The following is a 20,064-nucleotide window of genomic DNA, read 5'->3' on the forward strand; positions in this document are numbered from 1 at the left end:
ACACCTCCACTTCGCTGATCCTCAATACAGGGGTACAATCAAGAGCATCCTGTCGGGCTGTAACACCGCCCGGTACGGCATCTGCACCGCCCGCAACCGCAGGGCTCTCCAGAGGGTGCTGCGCTCTGCCCAACATATCACACCTTCCAGGATATCTACAGCACCCGATGTCACAGGAAGGCCAAAAAGATCAACAAGGACAATCTGTATTTATGCTAATGGTTAGCTAGATCAGTGCTTCCCAAACGTTTTCAGCCCCCCTTTCATCATGGGTGAACACCCTAGGGAGAGAAACTGGCTTGGTTGAGCCTACAGTCGTAGGTTCAGAGAAACAGCCCTTCTCTCATTCTGTAGCTAACTAAAAAAACTGATTTCTCCAAATTTTATAATGCTACCAAAGTTGTCTTTGAACTCACAAACTTGAGCCCAATATAACCATGACCAATTATCACTGGTTTTTCAGGCTCACACATAAGATGCTCATCTGTCACGTCACAATAGAAACCTTCTCCATTTGAAAAATAGGCTCTACTTTTCTTTAGCATTTTTATTGATTATGCATTGATCATGTGAAATGTTAGCTCATAGAATTAAGGGTTTGTTAAGGGAGCCAGTAGCTAAAACCAGAAGCTAAGGTGAGGAAATAATTTCCAATCCATCAAATTCATCATGGTATATTAATAGCCATCAAGTCTCAGCCATAAGAACCCCTCAGCCATCTAACTCCTTAGCATCTAACCCCTCAGCCATAATAACCCCTCAGCCATAATAACCCCTCAGCCATAATGACCCCTCAGCCATAATGACCCCTCAGCCAGTAGAGGTCTGAGGTAACACACTTAATATGTCGTGAAATCTGTTGTGAATTTATGTTAACCTCAAGGAGCCCCTTGTTCTCCTGAAATGACATACCCAGATCTAACTGCCTGTAGCTCAGGAGCTGAAGCAAGGATTTGCATGTTCTTGATACCATTTGAAAGGAAACCCTTTGAAGTTTGTGGAAATTAATGTAGGAGAATAACACATTAGATCTGGTAAAAGATAATACAAAGAAAAAATGTGTATTTAAAAACATTTTTTTTTTTACCATCACCTTTTGAAATTCAAGAGAAATGCCATCAATTATTATTCCAGCCCAGGCACAATTTAGATTTTGGCCACTAGATTGCACTGATCCAATGAACCATTGTATATCTGTTCAAAATGTTGTATCAATACTGCCTAATTGGTTTATTAATACATTTAAGTTCATAACTGTGCACTCTCCTCAAACAATAGCATGGTATTATTTCACTGTAATAGCTACTGTAAATTGGACAGTGCAGTTAGATTAACAAGAATGTCAGCTTTCTGCCAATATCAGATATGTCTATGTCCTGGGAAATGTTCTTGTTACTTACAACCTCATGCTAATCACATTAGCCTACGTTAGCTCACCGTCCCGCAGGGGGTGGGACACACACACACACCAATCCTGTAGAGGTTAATGCTTAAAAAAATGGTGTAATTGCCTTCATTTTGCTGGACCACCAGGCAGCAGCAAATGGATATCCATAATACATACAAATACAAGATGGCAAAAGTAATTATGTATGGTACGTAAATAAAGGTAAAACTAAATACAAAGCATATTTTCAACGTTTTGGGAAACATGGCATTTGAAAAAAAGATTTGTGGTCAATGTCGGGTCAGTAGGTGTAGAAACCTATTATTGCTGTGACAGAGAGAGGAGAACACAAATCCACTGTTAAATATAGCTGCAAACAGCCATGCCGGATTGAAGCTTCGGGCACCATAGGGCCACTATCATGACGCATTGGACACTTAGCCTTAGGATGAGCTACTTCTGTACTACGAAATATCAGAACTCAACATCGAACACATGATGCTATATGCTATTGGTCCATTTTCAACGATGTTGACTACTTTTAAAATGTCTTCTCCAGAACTGCTAGACCGACTGGCACCACATTTTGGTATGTAGCATCTATGTACTAGGGATGTGACAATTTAACAATTTTCCTTAAAAAAAGGTTAAACAGCCATTCATAGTTACAATAATACAAATGTATAAAATCCCATGTGAATTCACAATAAACTTTCCCCAGGCCTCTATAGCGTCTAGTTAGGCTATAACACGGAGAATACTTTGTGATTTTTACATTTTGTGAGGGAAGAAAATCTCTTTAAAAAGACACCCAGGTCACTACAAAGTTCAAACAATATTTTCTAGGCCTCGAGCTCAAGCAATATGTCGACTATGAGCTTACATTAATGGTTTTGCCCGTCCAACATGCGGCTAAACTGAACAGATGAAGAGATGTATAGCTGAACAGATGGAGAGATGTATAGCTGAAAAGATGGAGAGATGTATAGCTGAACAGATGGAGAGATGTATAGCTGAACAGATGTATAGATGTATAGCTGAACAGATGGAGAGATGTATAGCTGAAAAGATGGAGAGATGTATAGCTGAACAGATGTAGAGATGTATAGCTGAACAGATGTATAGCTGAACAGATGGAGAGATGTATAGCTGAAAAGATGGAGAGATGTATAGCTGAACAGATGTAGAGATGTATAGCTGAACAGATGTATAGCTGAACAGATGGAGAGATGTATAGCTGAACAGATGGAGAGATGTATAGCTGAACAGATGTAGAGATGTATAGCTGAACAGATGTATAGCTGAACAGATGGAGAGATGTATAGCTGAAAAGATGGAGAGATGTATAGCTGAACAGATGTAGAGATGTATAGCTGAACAGATGTATAGCTGAACAGATGTATAGATGTATAGCTGAACAGATGGAGAGATGTATAGCTGAACAGATGGAGAGATGTATAGCTGAACAGATGGAGAGATGTATAGCTGAACAGATGGAGAGATGTATAGCTGAACAGATGTATAGCTGAACAGATGGAGATGTATAGCTGAACAGATGGAGAGATGTATAGCGCCCCCGTGTGGTCGATCTGAATGTCCCTGCATATGTCGAGTCTCAACCGTGAACATCTGCACTAAGTTTTGTTACAATATGAATGCGTCTTGATTTATGCGCAAGACCACACCCACGTGAATGTTTATTGGCCATGTTGTTTGAGACGCCAGCCAGGAAAACATTGCATTGAGAGACATTTGTCAATCAACACATACATGGCCAATTGAGTTCCGCCTGTCGTCCATTACCATCATGCAACCTTCTAGGGCTCATCTCAGAGGATTTGGCATTTTTTCACTACATTTGCATAATAATAATAATAATAAAAACTGCAGAGTTGCCAGGGTTCAATCTGTGGACCGACTGTGCCACCGCCAGGACAAATTGGACACGCCGCCCTAGGATGACCTACTTTTGTACTCCTTACCACGCTTGCCAAATATCAGAACTCAACATCAAACAGACAACGTGATGTACAGTGAACAAAAATAAAAACCACATGCAACAATTTCAAAGATTTTACTGAGTTACAGTTCATTTAAGGAAAACAGTCAATTGAGATAAATTAATTAGGCCCTAATCTATGGATTTCACATGACTGGGAATACAGATATGCATCAGTTAGTCACAGATACCCCCCAAAAAAAAAAAAAAGTAGGGGAGCAGATCAGAAAAACAGCTCTCTGGGTGGTTGGTCTCAGACAATCTCCCAGGTCATGGTTACATGTTCAATACAAAATATATTTTTTTAAATTATGTGGTCTGCAGTTGAGGCCGGTTGGACTAACTGCCAAATTCTCTAAAACGGAGGTGGCTTATGGTAGAGAAATTAGCATTCAATTCTCTGGCAAATAGTTCTGGTGGACATTCCTGCAGTCATCATGCCAGTTGCACGCTCCCTCAAAACTTGATACGTCTGTGGCATTGTGTTGTGTGACAAAACTGCACATTTTAGAGTGTCCTTTTATTGTACCCAGCACAAGGTGCACCTGTGTAATGATCATGCTGTTTAATCAGCTTCTTGAAATTCCACACCTGTCAGGTGGATGGATTATCTTGGCAAAGGAGAAATGTTCAGTAACAAGGATATAAACAAATTTGCATAAGCATATGGAACATTTCAGGGCTCTTATTCCAGCTCTTGAAAAATGGGACCAACACTTTACATGTTGCGTTTCATATTTTTGTTCAGTGTAATTACACTTTGGATGGATATCGATACACCCAGTCACTACAAAGACACAGGCGTCCTTCCTAACTCCTTTGCCGGAGAGGAAGGAAACATGATGGCAATGGTGACGTTAAAACAGTTACAGAGTTTAATGGCTGTGATTAGGAGAGAACTGAGGATGGATCAACAACATTGAAAAGGAGGAATTCTGTACAGAATTAAAATATTCCCAAAATATACATGTTTGCAATAAAAGGCACTAAAGTAATACTGAAAAAAATAAAGAAATGGTGGGAAAGAAATAAAAGTTTATGTCCTGAATACACAGTGTTATGTTTGGTGTGAATCTAACACCTCACACTATTCCGTACCACTTCATATGTTCAAGCATGGTGATGGCTGCACCATGTTATGGGTATGCTTGTCATCAGCAAGGACTAGGGAGATTTTAACAAACGGAATAGGAGCTAAGCACAGGCAAAATCAGTCTGCTTTCCCCCAGACACAGAGACTAATTCACCTTTCAGCAGGACAATAACCTGAAAACACAAGGCCAAATCTACGGTGGGGTTGCTCACCAACACAGTGAATGTTCCTGAGTGGCCGAGATACAGTTTTGACAAATCTGCTTGAAAATCAAAATGGCAAGACTTGAAAATGGCTGTCAAGCAATGATCAACAACCAACTTGACAGAGATTGAAGAAAAATATGAAAAATAACAAAAATGTGCAAATATTTTACAATCCAGGTGCAAAGCTCTGACCCAGAAAGACCCAGAGCTGTAATCACTGTTAGAGACTTACCCAGAAAGACCCAGAAAGACCCACAGCTGTAATCACTGTTAGAGACTTACCCAGAAAGACCCAGAAAAACCCACAGCTGTAATCACTGTTAGAGACTTACCCAGAAAGACCCAGAAAAACCCACAGCTGTAATCACTGTTAGAGACTTACCCAGAAAGACCCAGAAAAACCCACAGCTGTAATCACTGTTAGAGACTTACCCAGAAAGACCCAGAAAAACCCACAGCTGTAATCACTGTTAGAGACTTACCCAGAAAGACCCAGAAAAACCCACAGCTGTAATCACTGTTAGAGACTTACCCAGAAAGACTGATGTGATTCTAACATGTATTGACTCAGGGGTAAAAATACATATGAAAATTATTTATTTTTGTATTTCATTTGCAATAAATTTGGACAAATGTTTAAAAATATGTTTTCACTGACATTATGGGGTAGACGGGCAGGGGGGGGAAAAAAAAAAAAAATCAATTTCATCCATTCTGAATTTAGGCTATAACAAAATATGTAATATATCAGTGGGTATGAAATACTCTGATCGTACAATGGGGTTTTACAGTGTTGCTCCTTGAACCCCTAATTAGTTAGTAACACAACAACGAGCTGCCTTGGATAACTCCTCCTAGGTACTGACACGAAACCCTTCCAAACAATCCACGCCGTCAACCAGAGTCCCGCTTCCTGCTTCCATGTCAGTCAACACGGAGTCTGGGGGCCTCCTCAGTCAGTCAACACGGAGTCTGGGGGCCTCCTCAGTCAGTCAACACGGAGTCTGGGGGCCTCCTCAGTCAGTCAACACGGAGTCTGGGGGCCTCCTCAGTCAGTCAACACGGAGTCTGGGGGCCTCCTCAGTCAGTCAACACGGAGTCTGGGGGCCTCCTCAGTCAGTCAACACGGAGTCTGGGGGCCTCCTCAGTCAGTCAACACGGAGTCTGGGGGCCTCCTCAGTCAGTCAACACGGAGTCTGGGGGCCTCCTCAGTCAGTCAACACGGAGTCTGGGGGCCTCCTCAGTCAGTCAACACGGAGTCTGGGGGCCTCCTCAGTCAGTCAACACGGAGTCTGGGGGCCTCCTCAGTCAGTCAACACGGAGTCTGGGGGCCTCCTCAGTCAGTCAACACGGAGTCTGGGGGCCTCCTCAGTCAGTCAACACGGAGTCTGGGGGCCTCCTCAGTCAGTCAACACGGAGTCTGGGGGCCTCCTCAGTCAGTCAACACGGAGTCTGGGGGTGAGGGCCCCCCACAGTCTGTCCCCCAGTGGTGAAGGGCCCCCTCAGTCTGTCCCCCAGTGGTGAAGGGCCCCCCACAGTCTGTCCCCCAGTGGTGAAGGGCCCCCCACAGTCTGTCCCCCAGTGGTGAAGGGCCCCCCACAGTCTGTCCCCCAGTGGTGAAGGGCCCCCCACAGTCTGTCCCCCAGTGGTGAAGGGCCCCCCACAGTCTGTCCCCCAGTGGTGAAGGGCCCCCCACAGTCTGTCCCCCAGTGGTGAAGGGCCCCCCACAGTCTGTCCCCCAGTGGTGAAGGGCCCCCCACAGTCTGTCCCCCAGTGGTGAAGGGCCCCCCACAGTCTGTCCCCCAGTGGTGAAGGGCCCCCCACAGTCTGTCCCCCAGTGGTGAAGGGCCCCCCACAGTCTGTCCCCCAGTGGTGAAGGCCAGTGGTGAAGGGCCCCCCACAGTCTGTCCCCCAGTGGTGAAGGGCCCCCCACAGTCTGTCCCCCAGTGGTGAAGGCCAGTGGTGAAGGGCCCCCCACAGTCTGTCCCCCAGTGGTGAAGGGCCCCCCACAGTCTGTCCCCCAGTGGTGAAGGCCAGTGGTGAAGGGCCCCCCACAGTCTGTCCCCCAGTGGTGAAGGGCCCCCCACAGTCTGTCCCCCAGTGGTGAAGGGCCCCCCACAGTCTGTCCCCCAGTGGTGAAGGCCAGTGGACATGGTGCCATTTCTGACCCAGACTCTATTCCGTACATATATAGTGCACTACTTTCTGCTGGAAGGCCAAAAGTAGTGCACTATATAGGGATTAGGATGCCATTTCGGGACACAACCCGATTGAAGGCTCCTTTGAGTGACAAGACAAAAATCAGTCCAATGAGCTCACAGGGACCAGAGAATCAGTCCAATGAGCTCACAGGGACCAGAGAATCAGTCCAATGAGCTCACAGGGACCAGAGAATCAGTCCAATGAGCTCACAGGGACCAGAGAATCAGTCCAATGAGATGATGTCCGAGATGCTGTTGGACCCTCCCCCTGTAATGACCCCAGGTTGGTAAGAAGGGGAGGAGAAGAGGTGGGAGCTGGGATCGTATTGGCTAGAAGAGGACACCAGACCGGCGCTGGTGGCGACGCCCTGTAGGCTGCTGGTCAGGCTATCCATGAACATGGGAGGTCTGTAATGCTGCGGGTCACCTTGGATCAGCGAGAACAGATCCAGACCTGGGTGAGACGGAGGAAGGGAGGGGAAAGATGTTTCACTCTCAACTCACAGCTACGTCACAAACATGGTTATTACCAGACATTTAGACAAAACGCGTCGTTGTTATGATCGGCAGGACGAAGAGGACAAAAACGAGGTTTTCAGGATATTCACAGGAAAAACGGCTGCAGGATTCCCCTCAATGCATTTTCTCTCCTGATTACAGGGACTAAGACTTACTCTGCACGTCCGTAGGGACGGAGGACAGGGGGGGACTTACTCTGCATGTCCGTAGGGACGGAGGACAGGAGGGGGACTTACTCTGCACGTCCGTAGGGACGGAGGACAGGAGGGGGACTTACTCTGCACGTCCGTAGGGACGGAGGACAGGAGGGGGACTTACTCTGCACGTCCGTAGGGACGGAGGACAGGAGGGGGACTTACTCTGCATGTCCGTAGGGACGGAGGACAGGAGGGGGACTTACTCTGCATGTCCGTAGGGACGGAGGACAGGAGGGGGACTTACTCTGCATGTCCGTAGGGACGGAGGACAGGAGGGGGACTTACTCTGCATGTCCGTAGGGACGGAGGACAGGAGGGGGACTTACTCTGCATGTCCGTAGGGACGGAGGACAGGAGGGGGACTTACTCTGCACGTCCGTAGGGACGGAGGACAGGAGGGGGACTTACTCTGCATGTCCGTAGGGACGGAGGACAGGGGGGACTGGTGGAAGGGGACAGTATAGTCGGCCAGTGAGCTGGTCAGGTAGGAGGATGTGTCCAGGGCGTGCACGTTCGGCAGACACGTCGACGGCTGATAGGACAACAGCCTGAGGATTAGAAACAGTCAAGGCAGAGATCGATTAAGACACAACATCGAGAGGTTGATTGATTCATTGGTTGATTGGAGGTCATATTGACCCCTTAAAGACTAATTAAAGTTCACTCACCCCTTGGCATGGACGTCCTCCGTCTTGGACATGTAGAGGCACCGCTTCTTCAGTGGCGGGTCAGGCTCCTCCTCCTCGTCGTCGTCCTCGTCCTCCGACGAGCTCTCTAGGGTCAGGTCGATCACGTCTGCCTTCTTATTGGTCGAGCTGGGCTCTCTGTGGGGAGGGACCACTGCACACTGACGTGCTGAGGGGGACGAGTTTGGGTTTAAAATGTATTAATAACCTGTTGGGGCTAGGGGCAGCATTGACAATTTTGAAAAAAATATGTGCCCATTTTTAACTGTCTCCTACACCAACTCAGAAGCTAGAATATGCATATTATTAATAGATTTGGATAGAAAACTCTGAATTTTCTAAAACTGTTTCAATGGTGTCTGTAAGTAGAACAGAACTCATATGGCAGTCAAAACCCTGAGACAAATTCTGACAGTAAGTGTATATCTGATGTGTTGAATTACTTTTAAGCCTACGCCATTGAAACACACAGGGACTTATTAATCATTGAGCACTTCCTACGCCATCCACTAGATGTCACCAGTCTTTACAAAGTGGTTTGAGTCTCCTACTGTGAAAACTGACCGAACAAGAGACTTGGAAAGTTGGTGGCCGATAAGACTCTGGCGCACGAGTTCATGTTGGGTACTCTCGTTACGATACGTTTTAAAAGAGAACGCAATCGTCCGCCTTGAATATTATTGAATTTCTGATTGAAAAAGGCCCTAATGATTTATGCTATACAACGTTTGACATGTTTGAACGAACGTAAATATATTTTTTCCCCTCTTTGATGAAGACAAGTCCGGCGGGCGACGTTCATGTTTTTGAGTAGAGACCTACTGGACGCGCTAACAACACGGAGCTTTTTGGACATAACAAATGTAGTTTTGTTCGAAAAAGCTCATAATTTATGGACCTGGGATTCCTGGAAGTGCCTTCTGATGAAGATAATCAAAGGTAATGGATTATTGACAATAGTATATTTGATTTTAGATCTCTCCAACATGGCGCCTAGTCTGTATCGCCTAGCCTATTTTTCTGAGCACAGGACCTCGTTTATTGCAAAGTGTGATTTCCCAGTAAAGTTATTTTTAAATCTGGCAATGCGGTTGCGTTCACGAGATGTTAATCTATAATTCTTTGAATGACAATATAATATTTTACCAATGGTTTCGAATAGTCATTATTTAATTTGTTGTGCTGATTGACTGGCGGTTATTGGAGGGAAACGATTTCCTCAACATCAATGCCATAGTAAAATGCTGTTTTTGGATATAAATATGAACTTGATAGAACAAAAAATGCATGTATTGTCTAACATAATGTCCTAGGAGTGTCATCTGATGGAGATTGTCAAAGGTTAGTGCATAATTTTAGCTGGTTTTCTGCTTTTGGTGACGCCTGTCTTTGCATTGACAAAACATTACACAGCTATTGTCAATGTACTCTCCTAACATAATCTAACTTTATGCTTTCGCCGTAAAACCTTTTTGAAATCGGACAACGTGGTTAGATTAAGGAGATGTTTATCTTTCAAAGGGTGTAAGATAGTTTTATGTTTGAGAAATTTGAATTATGACATTTAAATTGTTATCAAATTTGGCGTTCTTGATATTTCACCTGCTGTTGATAGGGTGTACCAGGGGTGGGACAGCCCATAGAAGTTAAACAACGGGTTAAAAAAACGGTAGAAATTAAGGAATTCGGCAATTTTATATGTGGGGTGTTAGGTGACTCAACAATGGATGCTCTGGGAGAATTCCACAGAAAGACGCAGTAAACTGGCCCCGCCCTCTAGCCCCGCCCTCTAGCCTCGCCCACTAGGGGGGGCCCCGCCCTCTAGCCCCGCCCACTAGGGGGTCCCCGCCCTCTAGCCCCGCCCACTAGGGGGTCCCCGCCCTCTAGCCCCGCCCACTAGGGGGGTCCCCGCCCTCTAGCCCCGCCCACTAGGGGGGTCCCCACCCTCTAGTAATGTGGTTGTCTAAATACAGAGATGTGAATACATGGTGCCAGTTGTTAACCCGGTGTAAATCCCAATCCTGGGCGTAATAATGAGTGATATGAAGCCAAAACACAGAGCTGCCGTCGTGGTAAGAACGTTCAAATCTGTGGGACATTTTCCAGTAAACACGTGCCCATTATACATTCTGTGTGTGTGTGTGTGTGTACACGTCATTAGACGTGCACATGTCTGTTTATTTTTTTGGGTGCTACGGCCTAATATTTACTGTCGCTACGGTTACGCCTATTGTGAATTTTCTAGAACATTTGTGCCCATTATAACATTTCATAGTGTAGTCGGCAGGATGAGTCCACTCTCTCTGTGTGTGTGTGTGTGTGTGTGTGTCTAGGTCAGTAGATATACCATTAGACATGCACCTGTCTGTGGACTGTTATGGCTATAAATGTTTCTACGCCCTAATGTGAAACCAAAATAAAAATTAGTGCAAGAATAAGAAAGATAAGGGTGGCTAAATGCCCCAAAAACAGTGATGTGACTATGGATTTCCCCCCCATCACTAGTAGGTATACTATAGATATTTATAGCAGTGACGGGTCACTGTAATGCCTGGAACACATGGATACCCCCATCCAATGATTTATAGTTATTTACCTCTAGAGAGAGAGAGAGAGATAGAGAGAGAGATAGAGAGAGAGATAGAGAGAGAGATAGAGAGAGAGATAGACAGACAGACAGACAGACAGACAGACAGACAGACAGACAGAGAGACAGACAGACAGACAGACAGACAGACAGACAGACAGACAGACAGACAGACAGACAGACAGAGCGAGACAGACAGACAGAGCGAGACAGAGCGAGACAGACAGACAGACAGACAGACAGACAGAGAGAGAGATACTAGAGATAGATATATATCTTGACTTACGTTCTATTTTTGGGATACAGGTTGAGGACACACTGAGAGCCTCCTTCCTTGGTCTCATGGGGCACCAGGTCCCGTCCTCCTGGAACTTGATCTCATCCACATCAGAGCAGTCGTTCAGAATCTCCATGAACAACCTGTCAGACAGGGGGACAGAAACTCCCAATAACCTTCAGTTCTACACAACATTCAGAGGGACAGAGACTCCCAAAATGTTCCCAATAACCTTCCGCTGGACATTCCACAGAAGACTACAGTTCTACACAACATTCAGAGCTGTTTTTGAACCTTAGCTAAAAAAAAAAAAACTATAAAAAAAGATCATTGCCGCTGCAATAACCGGCCGGTAAAATCAATTGAAAATGTTATTTAAATAAAAAAAATAGAATGAGAAGTCTAACAGTAGTTTCCCCCTCATTGACCTGTCGATGACGAGGCTCTGGTAAGCAGCCTTTGTCTCGCAGACAGGAGAGACCCAGGTATTATGATGATCATTATTAGAGGGGTACCAACCCGTCGATGATCAGGCTCTCGTAAGGGGCCTTCTTGTCACAGACAGGACAGACCCAGGTGGGTTTCTTCTCATTCATCTGCAGGTAGAGGGCTGCGTCAAAACACTGCAGGTGGGAACAGGTGAGAGCTCGACACGGCACTGTCAGACGCATCTTACCCAGCTGGAGAGATATGGGAGAGAGCGAGAGATATGGAGGAGAGAGAGAGCGAGATATGGAGGAGAGAGATGGAGGCGAGATATGGAGGAGAGAGAGAGCGAGATATGGAGGAGAGAGAGAGCGAGATATGGAGGAGAGAGAGAGCGAGATATGGAGGAGCGAGAGAGCGAGATATGGAGGAGAGAGAGCGAGATATGGAGGAGAGAGAGATGCGAGATATGGAGGAGAGAGAGAGCGAGATATGGAGGAGAGAGAGAGCGAGATATGGAGGAGAGAGAGAGCGAGAGTGAGATATGGAAGAGCGAGCGAGATATGGGCGAGAGATATGGAGGAGAAATATGGGAGAGAAGGATAGTGAAAGAAGCAGAAGGAGAGTTAACAAATCAGTAAATCTTTCCGTTATTAAATGATATCAAAGTGACTATCAAATGCACTTGCTCTCCAGCAGCTTTTACTTACGGGGCACATGAGAGATACTCTTAGACTGGTTGTAGCAATCTCACTGTCAGGGTCTGCTGTCAGCTTCTCTTTTACTGCAAGAGGAAGATGATATCAGGGTCATTGCAGATTAAACACAGTAACGTGTAACCATATGAGCGCGTGCGCGTGCTTACTCAGCGCTCTGGAGTGGTCTGGGTTTCTAATGCCCTTCATCCTGAGCCTCTGCAGCAGTAGAGGTGAGGTGAGCTGTCTCACCAGGTACACCAACACGGAGTACGTCTGAAACGCGTCAGAAATGTAATTATACGTCTGCTTGAACATTATCAGGCTGATGACTGCTATAAAAAAAAAAAAACGCAGAAAGTTGCCACCGCTATAAATAAAATACTGAAGAGTGTGTTGATCCTCAATGCTAGCGCTTACCTTTCCGATCTCAGGTGCCCACGTTATAGAGATCTGATTGGGTACTGCAGAGGACAATCTGACCAATGAGGTGATGTTTAGAGGTCTTCCTGGTCTTTTCTGTTCCACTCCATTTTTAGGGGGAGGGGCGTAACCCTAAAAACAAAATACAGCATTACCAAACTTTCCCATCAAGTTTTTCCTTTAAAAAAAAAAGGTTTTGAGCTTTATGCTGCGACCGTTAGTGGTAGATGGTGGCATTCTGTCATTGCACCACACTACCACAAGGGGGAGTTAGAACACTGATCTATCGGTAGTCTAAACTGTGGCACAGTAAATTAATGGAGGTGTGAATGCTTCAGTCTGAAAATCTCTCTCCTCTGGTACAAGAGTTCCGCATCAGGAAAATAAATTAACTGGCGGCAGTCCTGGAGTGTAGAGGGAACTTGGGTAAATACAAAACGGCTCGGTTACACTTGACACGTGGACTGACAATTATCGAAAAATAGGCACAGTGGGCTTTTGGTTTCTCTCCCTCTAAAAACAAAAATAAAATCACGGTTTGTTATTTACAGTCTTTATTTACCACAGAGTGGAAGTAGTGACAGCACATCTATATTAAAGGGAGTTTCTGAAATACGGAGTCCTTCTTTGCCGACGTTAGACTACTGATAGATGATGTGGGCAGTCAGATTTGGCCTAACGGCCAAAAAAAGGGCAAACTGGCAATGTATTCGATAGAAATGTACAACTTTAGAGTACTTAAGGAACTTACTATCACAGACCAGATTGGCCCTCACAAAAAATGCAATAGACTCTCGATGGGCTATCAGCAGGACAATAGACCCTCGATGGGCTACCAGCAGGACAATAGACTCTTGATTAATTTAGGGAGTTTAAATGTCTTAAATGGATGTTTGCGAGGCATGTCACTTCACCCATCTCTTTGCACAGCCCACCACATGCACTGTTATCTAACCTCATCTGAATGGATCCATAACGAATTACTATGGGAATAAATATCACTGAATGACAGAAATATTGGAATAAAGTAGGCTAATAAAGGCAACAAATTGTTGCTTACTGAAACACCCAAAGTCATCCAATCGTTAGGATTTGAAGCAATAACCTACTAGTGGTCAACTATTTCAGCACCGTTTCACACTGCTCTGAGACAAGCATGGGGACTGGTCTTGATAAATCAATCAGATTTTTATTTTCACCGAATCACTGTTTGGGTATTGGTTAGACTAGAATTAGGGTGTGGAAATGTTAGGATCATTTCGCTCTTCACTCAGTAGCCTAGGCTTACTCCCTACCGGCCACGTTGTACAGCGCCATATTGTCCTAATGGACAATTTTTAGTTTTTCTTGGAATAGAAACACCATAATATTAATAATTTAATTAAGCAAAATTTCTAACATTATAAACACCACAACGAATACAATAATAATTTAAAAACAAATTATAATCAATCCCATATAGTCTGTTCTAACAAAAAGAGGATTTAAAGTTTCAAAGCCAAAATTAAACAGTCAAATACATTCGCGAATTAAATCGCTTTAGCCGACATGTTACGGTTTATTCATCGTTTAATTAAAGGCTCCCGTTTTTTTATTTTGTTTTTATAACTAAAATGCTCGACTGTATTTAAAGATAAAGCATACAAGTCATCTATATGTAGCCTTATAAAGTAGGCCTTTATGCCAATAAATAAGTTACGCTAAACCAGCTACAGTAAACAGGACTCTTAAGCCTACAGCTCCATGCCATGTCAATAACTTCCCTTCTCAAAGACGCCCTCTGGTGGTGGCAACAATGGCTGACTGTTCAATAACGCGCCATAGAATTCTACGGCGCCATGCAAGCTGTCCAACTTTTAAAAAAATATATTAAAAAAAAGGAAGAACCACTGTACGTTAATAAAAAATAAAAATAAAAGTTAATTTATGTTATTCATATAACTGCATAGAAATAAAATAATGTTTATGATTTATATCAGGGCCCATATTCACAAATAGTCTCACAATAGACGGCGCTGATCTAGGATGAGTTTTGCCGTTTAGATTATAACGAACAAGAGAAACCAGTACCATACCGGAAGGGGGAACAGCTTCCCATTCACTTTAATGCAGAGACTGTTTGGGTAGTTGTCTTCTTGGGGACAACTGGTTTCTGAAAGACAGAACCTAAAAAAAAAAAAGAGGGGAGCAGAAAGAAACATTTCCCAGAAAGCCGTTTTTAGTGAATCTGTTCCTGGGGCTCGACGTGCCTTACATGCGTACTGGAATGATCCTCACCTCAGCTGTATCTGAACCATGTAGTCTCTTCTGCCGCCGGGTAAAAAATCCCTTTAACAAAGAACAACCAATACATTTAGAAACAGAATGGAATGTTGCAGGAGGACTCAGTAGTGGTGCGAGAGCAGGGTAGGGTGGGATAGGATATAGTAGGGTAGGATAATGTACGATACAGTAGAGTAGAATAGGGTACAGCAGGGTAGGATAGGACACGATAGAGCAGGGTAGGGTGGGATAGGATATAGTAGGGTAGGATAATGTACGATACAGTGGAGTAGGATAGGGTACAGTAGGGTAGGTTAGGGTACAGCAGGGTAGGATAGGATACGGTACAATACAGCAGGGTACAGTAGAGTAGAATAGGGTACAGTAGAGTAGAATAGGGTACAGTAGAGTAGGATAGGATACGGTACAATACAGTAGGGTACAGCAGGGTAGGATATGATACAGTAGGGTAGAGTAGAGTAGGATAGGGTACAGTACAGCAGGGTAGGATAGAGTAGGGCACAGTAGGGTAGGATAAGGTACAATACAGTAGGGTAGGATGTAGCAGGGTAGGATAGGGTACAGCAGGGCAGGATAGGGTACCACAGGGTAGGATAAGGGTACAGCAGGGTAGGATATGGTACGGTAGAGTAGGGTAGTGAACAGCAGGGTAGGATAGGGTACGATAGAGTAGGGTAGGAGAAGAGCAGGGCAGGAGTATAGCAGGGTACACTAGAGTATAGTGGAGTAGAGCAGAGCAGGAGTAGAGCAGAGCATAGCTGCATAGAAAAATAGAGGAGGCCATACCTGGAGATGCACACCTCCCTGACTTGCTGAGGCGTCAAGGCGAAGATGAAGAACTTATCTTGGTTGTACCTCTGAACACTACTGGCTCCTAATAAAATAAACACGTCAGATTGGTTGTTTGTTTTTGCATCATGTCACATTCAGACGCTTCATTGCAGTCTTTGGTCAGTAATATCAAGCCTGGCTGGTCAGTATCCAGATTACCAGAAAGATATTAATGATACTGGCAACACCAATCCAACATTGGATCTATGAGAACTTGAGACTACGGGATGGTTTCACGCTCCAAAAAATGGAATAGACAACAAGAAAACAGACAGATCGACACCTAATCAGAGTCTAGTAGTAAATCGTTCACGTCACCAGTAATATAAAGCTCGGTAATATGGACGAGGTCCACTAAGATTGATTTACCAGAGAGACACTGACCCAGGCTGGAGGGTTTGACGAGAATATCCAACACGTCGTAGAACGGTAGAGACTTCATCTGTATGTCTGGGTGGACCGGAGGGATGAGAGGTGCTGCCTGCTGGAGGTTCATCCTCAACTCCTTATTGGTCTCCTCGTCGAGCACCAGCGAATCACCAGACAGGACCAGTGAATCAGAGACCAGGTCAGATTCCGCTGCCTAGAAGAAAGGGTGACTTGGACCCTAAGTCAGGGAGAATACCGTCTAACTCCCTGGGGTGGCACTGTTGAATAAGGTCCTTGATTTTGGGCTGGACTGCAGGAGGCGTTCTTCAGGGGGTGCTTGCGACCCCTCGTGTTTCGCCCGGTAAAAGGTGTAGCTCCGACACTCCGAAAACTTGATACCATGCTCTGGAAGACACGAGGATACAAGGTCAATGTAAGGAAGCAACGTTCATCTGTTTAAACAGTAGGGTTAGGGTTAGGCTAGTCGCCTGTTTGAACGGCGTAAGGAACGACGAGGCTAGTCGCCTGTTTGAACGGCGTAAGGAACGACGAGGCTAGTCGCCTGGATTTAAAATGGATTTTAAACAGCGGTTGACATGCTTCGAAGTACGGTCACGAATTGCGCACGACCCTTCTTTACCCTTTCAGATAGTGTCTGGAACGCACGAACAAAACGCCGCAATTTGGACATAACGATGGATTATTTTGGACCAAACCAACATTTGTTATTGAAGTAGCAGTCCTGGGAGTGCATTCTGACGAAGACAACAAAAGGTAATCAAACTTTTATAATAGTAAATATGATTATGGTGAAGGCTAAACCTGCCGGGTGTCTAAATAGCTAGCCCGTGATAACTGGGCTATGTACTTAGAATATTGCAAAATGTGCTTTCACCAAAAAGCTATTTTAAAATCGGACATATCGAGTGCATAGAGGAGGTCTGTATCTATAATTCTTAAAATAATTGTTATGCTTTTTGTGAAGGTTTATCGTGAGTAATTTAGTAAAATGTTAGCAAATTCCTCCGGAAGTTTATGCTAGTATGCTAGGTCTGAACGTCACATGCTAATGTAAAAAGCTGTTTTGTGATATAAATATGAACTTGATTGAACAAAACATGCATGTATTGTATAACATAATGTCCTAGGGTGTGTCATCTGATGAAGATCATCAAAGGTTAGTGCTGCATTTAGCTGTCTTCTGGGTTTTTGTGACATTATATGCTAGCTTGAAAAATGGGTGTCTGATTATTTCTGGCTTGGTACTCTGCTGACATAATCTAATGTTTTGCTTTCGTTGTAAAGCCTTTTTGAAATCGGACAGTGTGGTTAGATAAAGGAGAGTCTTGTCTTTAAAATGGCTGTGAAATAGTCATATGTTTGAAAAATGGAAGTTTTTGTATTTTTGAGGAATTTGTAATTCGCGCCACGCCCATCATTGGATATTGGAGCAGGTGTTCCGCTAGCGGAACGTCTAGATGTAAGAGGTTAACAGTGTAATCTCTATTGGCCATCTTGCCACTAAAGGCAAACTCAGATTCTGATGCCATGTTGTATTTCATTCAAATTATTAAAATTAGCCGCATTTTGAAATTGTAAAAACGGAGACACCTGAAACCCCACCTCTTCAAGGAATACCTGGGATAGGATAAAGTAATCCTTCTAACCCCCCCCTTAAAAGATTTAGATGCACTATTGTAAAGTGGTTGTTCCACTGGATATTATAAGGTGAATGCACCAATTTGTAAGTCGCTCTGGATAAGAGCATCTGCTAAATGACTAAAATGTAAAATGTAAAAATATATTAAATGGAAAACTACGTAGGCTAACTAGGACGCAATTGTAAAAAGTTAGCTTTTAAATTAATACAGATATATAGCACAACTTGTCACATCTAGGCAATATATTCAAGAAAATATTTTAACAAAGAGGTTTATAAAATGACTAAATGTAATTGGATCCTTACATGGCACAGCCAGGTTATCAACTTATTATTAAAAGCAAACACACAAAACATGTATTTTAGAACTTAATGGCGAACTGACATTGTGAAACTACCCAGAATACAACTATTTTGATGATACATTTGATAATACCCCCTCCCCATGTGTGATTTGAAGTCCCATCCCTCCCACATACTCCATCCACAGCCCCCACAGAACAGAACAGGAAGATGTTCAATCGCATCCCTCCTACATAGATCCACAGCCCCCACAGAACAAAAACAGGAAGAAGGCCTCAGCGGAACAGGAAGAAGGCCCCAGCGGAACAGGAAGAAGGCCCCAGCGGAACAGGAAGAAGGCCCCAGCGGAACAGGAAGAAGGCCCCAGCGGAACAGGAAGAAGGCCCCAGCGGAACAGGAAGAAGGCCCCAGCGGAACAGGAAGAAGGCCCCAGCAGAACAGGAAGAAGGCCTCAGCAGAACAGGAAGAAGGCCTCAGCAGAACAGGAAGAAGGCCCCAGCAGAACAGGAAGAAGGCCCCAGCAGAACAGGAAGAAGGCCCCAGCAGAACAGGAAGAAGGCCCCAGCAGAACAGGAAGAAGGCCCCAGCAGAACAGGAAGAAGGCCCCAGCAGAACAGGAAGAAGGCCCCAGCAGAACAGGAAGAAGGCCCCAGCAGAACAGGAAGAAGGCCCCAGCAGAACAGGAAGAAGGCCCCAGCAGAACAGGAAGAAGGCCCCAGCAGAACAGGAAGAAGGCCCCAGCAGAACAGGAAGAAGGCCCCAGCAGAACAGGAAGAAGGCCCCAGCAGAACAGGAAGAAGGCCCCAGCAGAACAGGAAGAAGGCCCCAGCAGAACAGGAAGAAGGCCCCAGCAGAACAGGAAGAAGGCCCCAGCAGAACAGGAAGAAGGCCCCAGCAGAACAGGAAGAAGGCCCCAGCAGAACAGGAAGAAGGCCCCAGCAGAACAGGAAGAAGGCCCCAGCAGAACAGGAAGAAGGCCCCAGCAGAACAGGAAGAAGGCCCCAGCAGAACAGGAAGATGGCCCCAGCAGAACAGGAAGATGGCCCCAGCAGAACAGGAAGATGGCCCCAGCAGAACAGGAAGATGGCCCCAGCAGAACAGGAAGATGGCCCCAGCAGAACAGGAAGAAGGCCCCAGCAGAACAGGAAGAAGGCCCCAGCAGAACAGGAAGAAGGCCCCAGCAGAACAGGAAGAAGGCCCCAGCAGAACAGGAAGAAGGCCCCAGCAGAACAGGAAGAAGGCCCCAGCAGAACAGGAAGAAGGCCCCAGCAGAACAGGAAGAAGGCCCCAGCAGAACAGGAAGAAGGCCCCAGCAGAACAGGAAGAAGGCCCCAGCAGAACAGGAAGAAGGCCCCAGCAGAACAGGAAGAAGGCCCCAGCAGAACAGGAAGAAGGCCCCAGCAGAACAGGAAGAAGGCCCCAGCAGAACAGGAAGAAGGCCCCAGCAGAACAGGAAGAAGGCCCCAGCAGAACAGGAAGAAGGCCCCAGCAGAACAGGAAGAAGGCCCCAGCAGAACAGGAAGAAGGCCCCAGCAGAACAGGAAGAAGGCCCCAGCAGAACAGGAAGAAGGCCCCAGCAGAACAGGAAGAAGGCCCCAGCAGAACAGGAAGAAGGCCCCAGCAGAACAGGAAGAAGGCCCCAGCAGAACAGGAAGAAGGCCCCAGCAGAACAGGAAGAAGGCCCCAGCAGAACAGGAAGAAGGCCCCAGCTGACCATTATATGGGCCATGCTTGAGCACTGTTACACATGTACTTCCTGTTTTCATGTGAGCGCCAAGTATCTAAAATGTTGAGAATGAGGCAAGAGCCATTAGACCAGATCAAAATCCAACCCTGTTCCTGGAGAGCGACCCTCCTGTAGGTTTTAACTCCAACCCTGTTCCTGGAGAGATACCCTCCTGTAGGTTTTAACTCCAACCCTA

At 45.3% G+C, this 20,064-nt stretch overlaps 1 protein-coding gene across 1 annotated transcript; it reads right to left on the reverse strand.

Annotated features, from left to right (window-relative positions):
- Positions 1–3,445: 3,445 nt before the first annotated feature.
- On the reverse strand, positions 3,446–18,286 carry LOC106585990 (E3 SUMO-protein ligase PIAS2-like). The gene is given in 14 exon segments (XM_082968775.1): positions 3,446–7,340; positions 8,011–8,150; positions 8,271–8,457; positions 11,162–11,295; positions 11,672–11,832; positions 12,289–12,362; positions 12,444–12,549; positions 12,694–12,828; positions 14,772–14,862; positions 14,974–15,024; positions 15,766–15,853; positions 16,195–16,384; positions 16,386–16,503; positions 18,276–18,286. Coding segments are annotated over 14 exon segments (1,716 nt in total). The 3' UTR covers positions 3,446–7,110.
- Positions 18,287–20,064: the final 1,778 nt, after the last annotated feature.

Source organism: Salmo salar, chromosome 24, assembly GCF_965601325.2.
Source record: "Salmo salar chromosome 24, fSalSal1, whole genome shotgun sequence".
Lineage (NCBI taxonomy): Eukaryota > Metazoa > Chordata > Actinopteri > Salmoniformes > Salmonidae > Salmo > Salmo salar.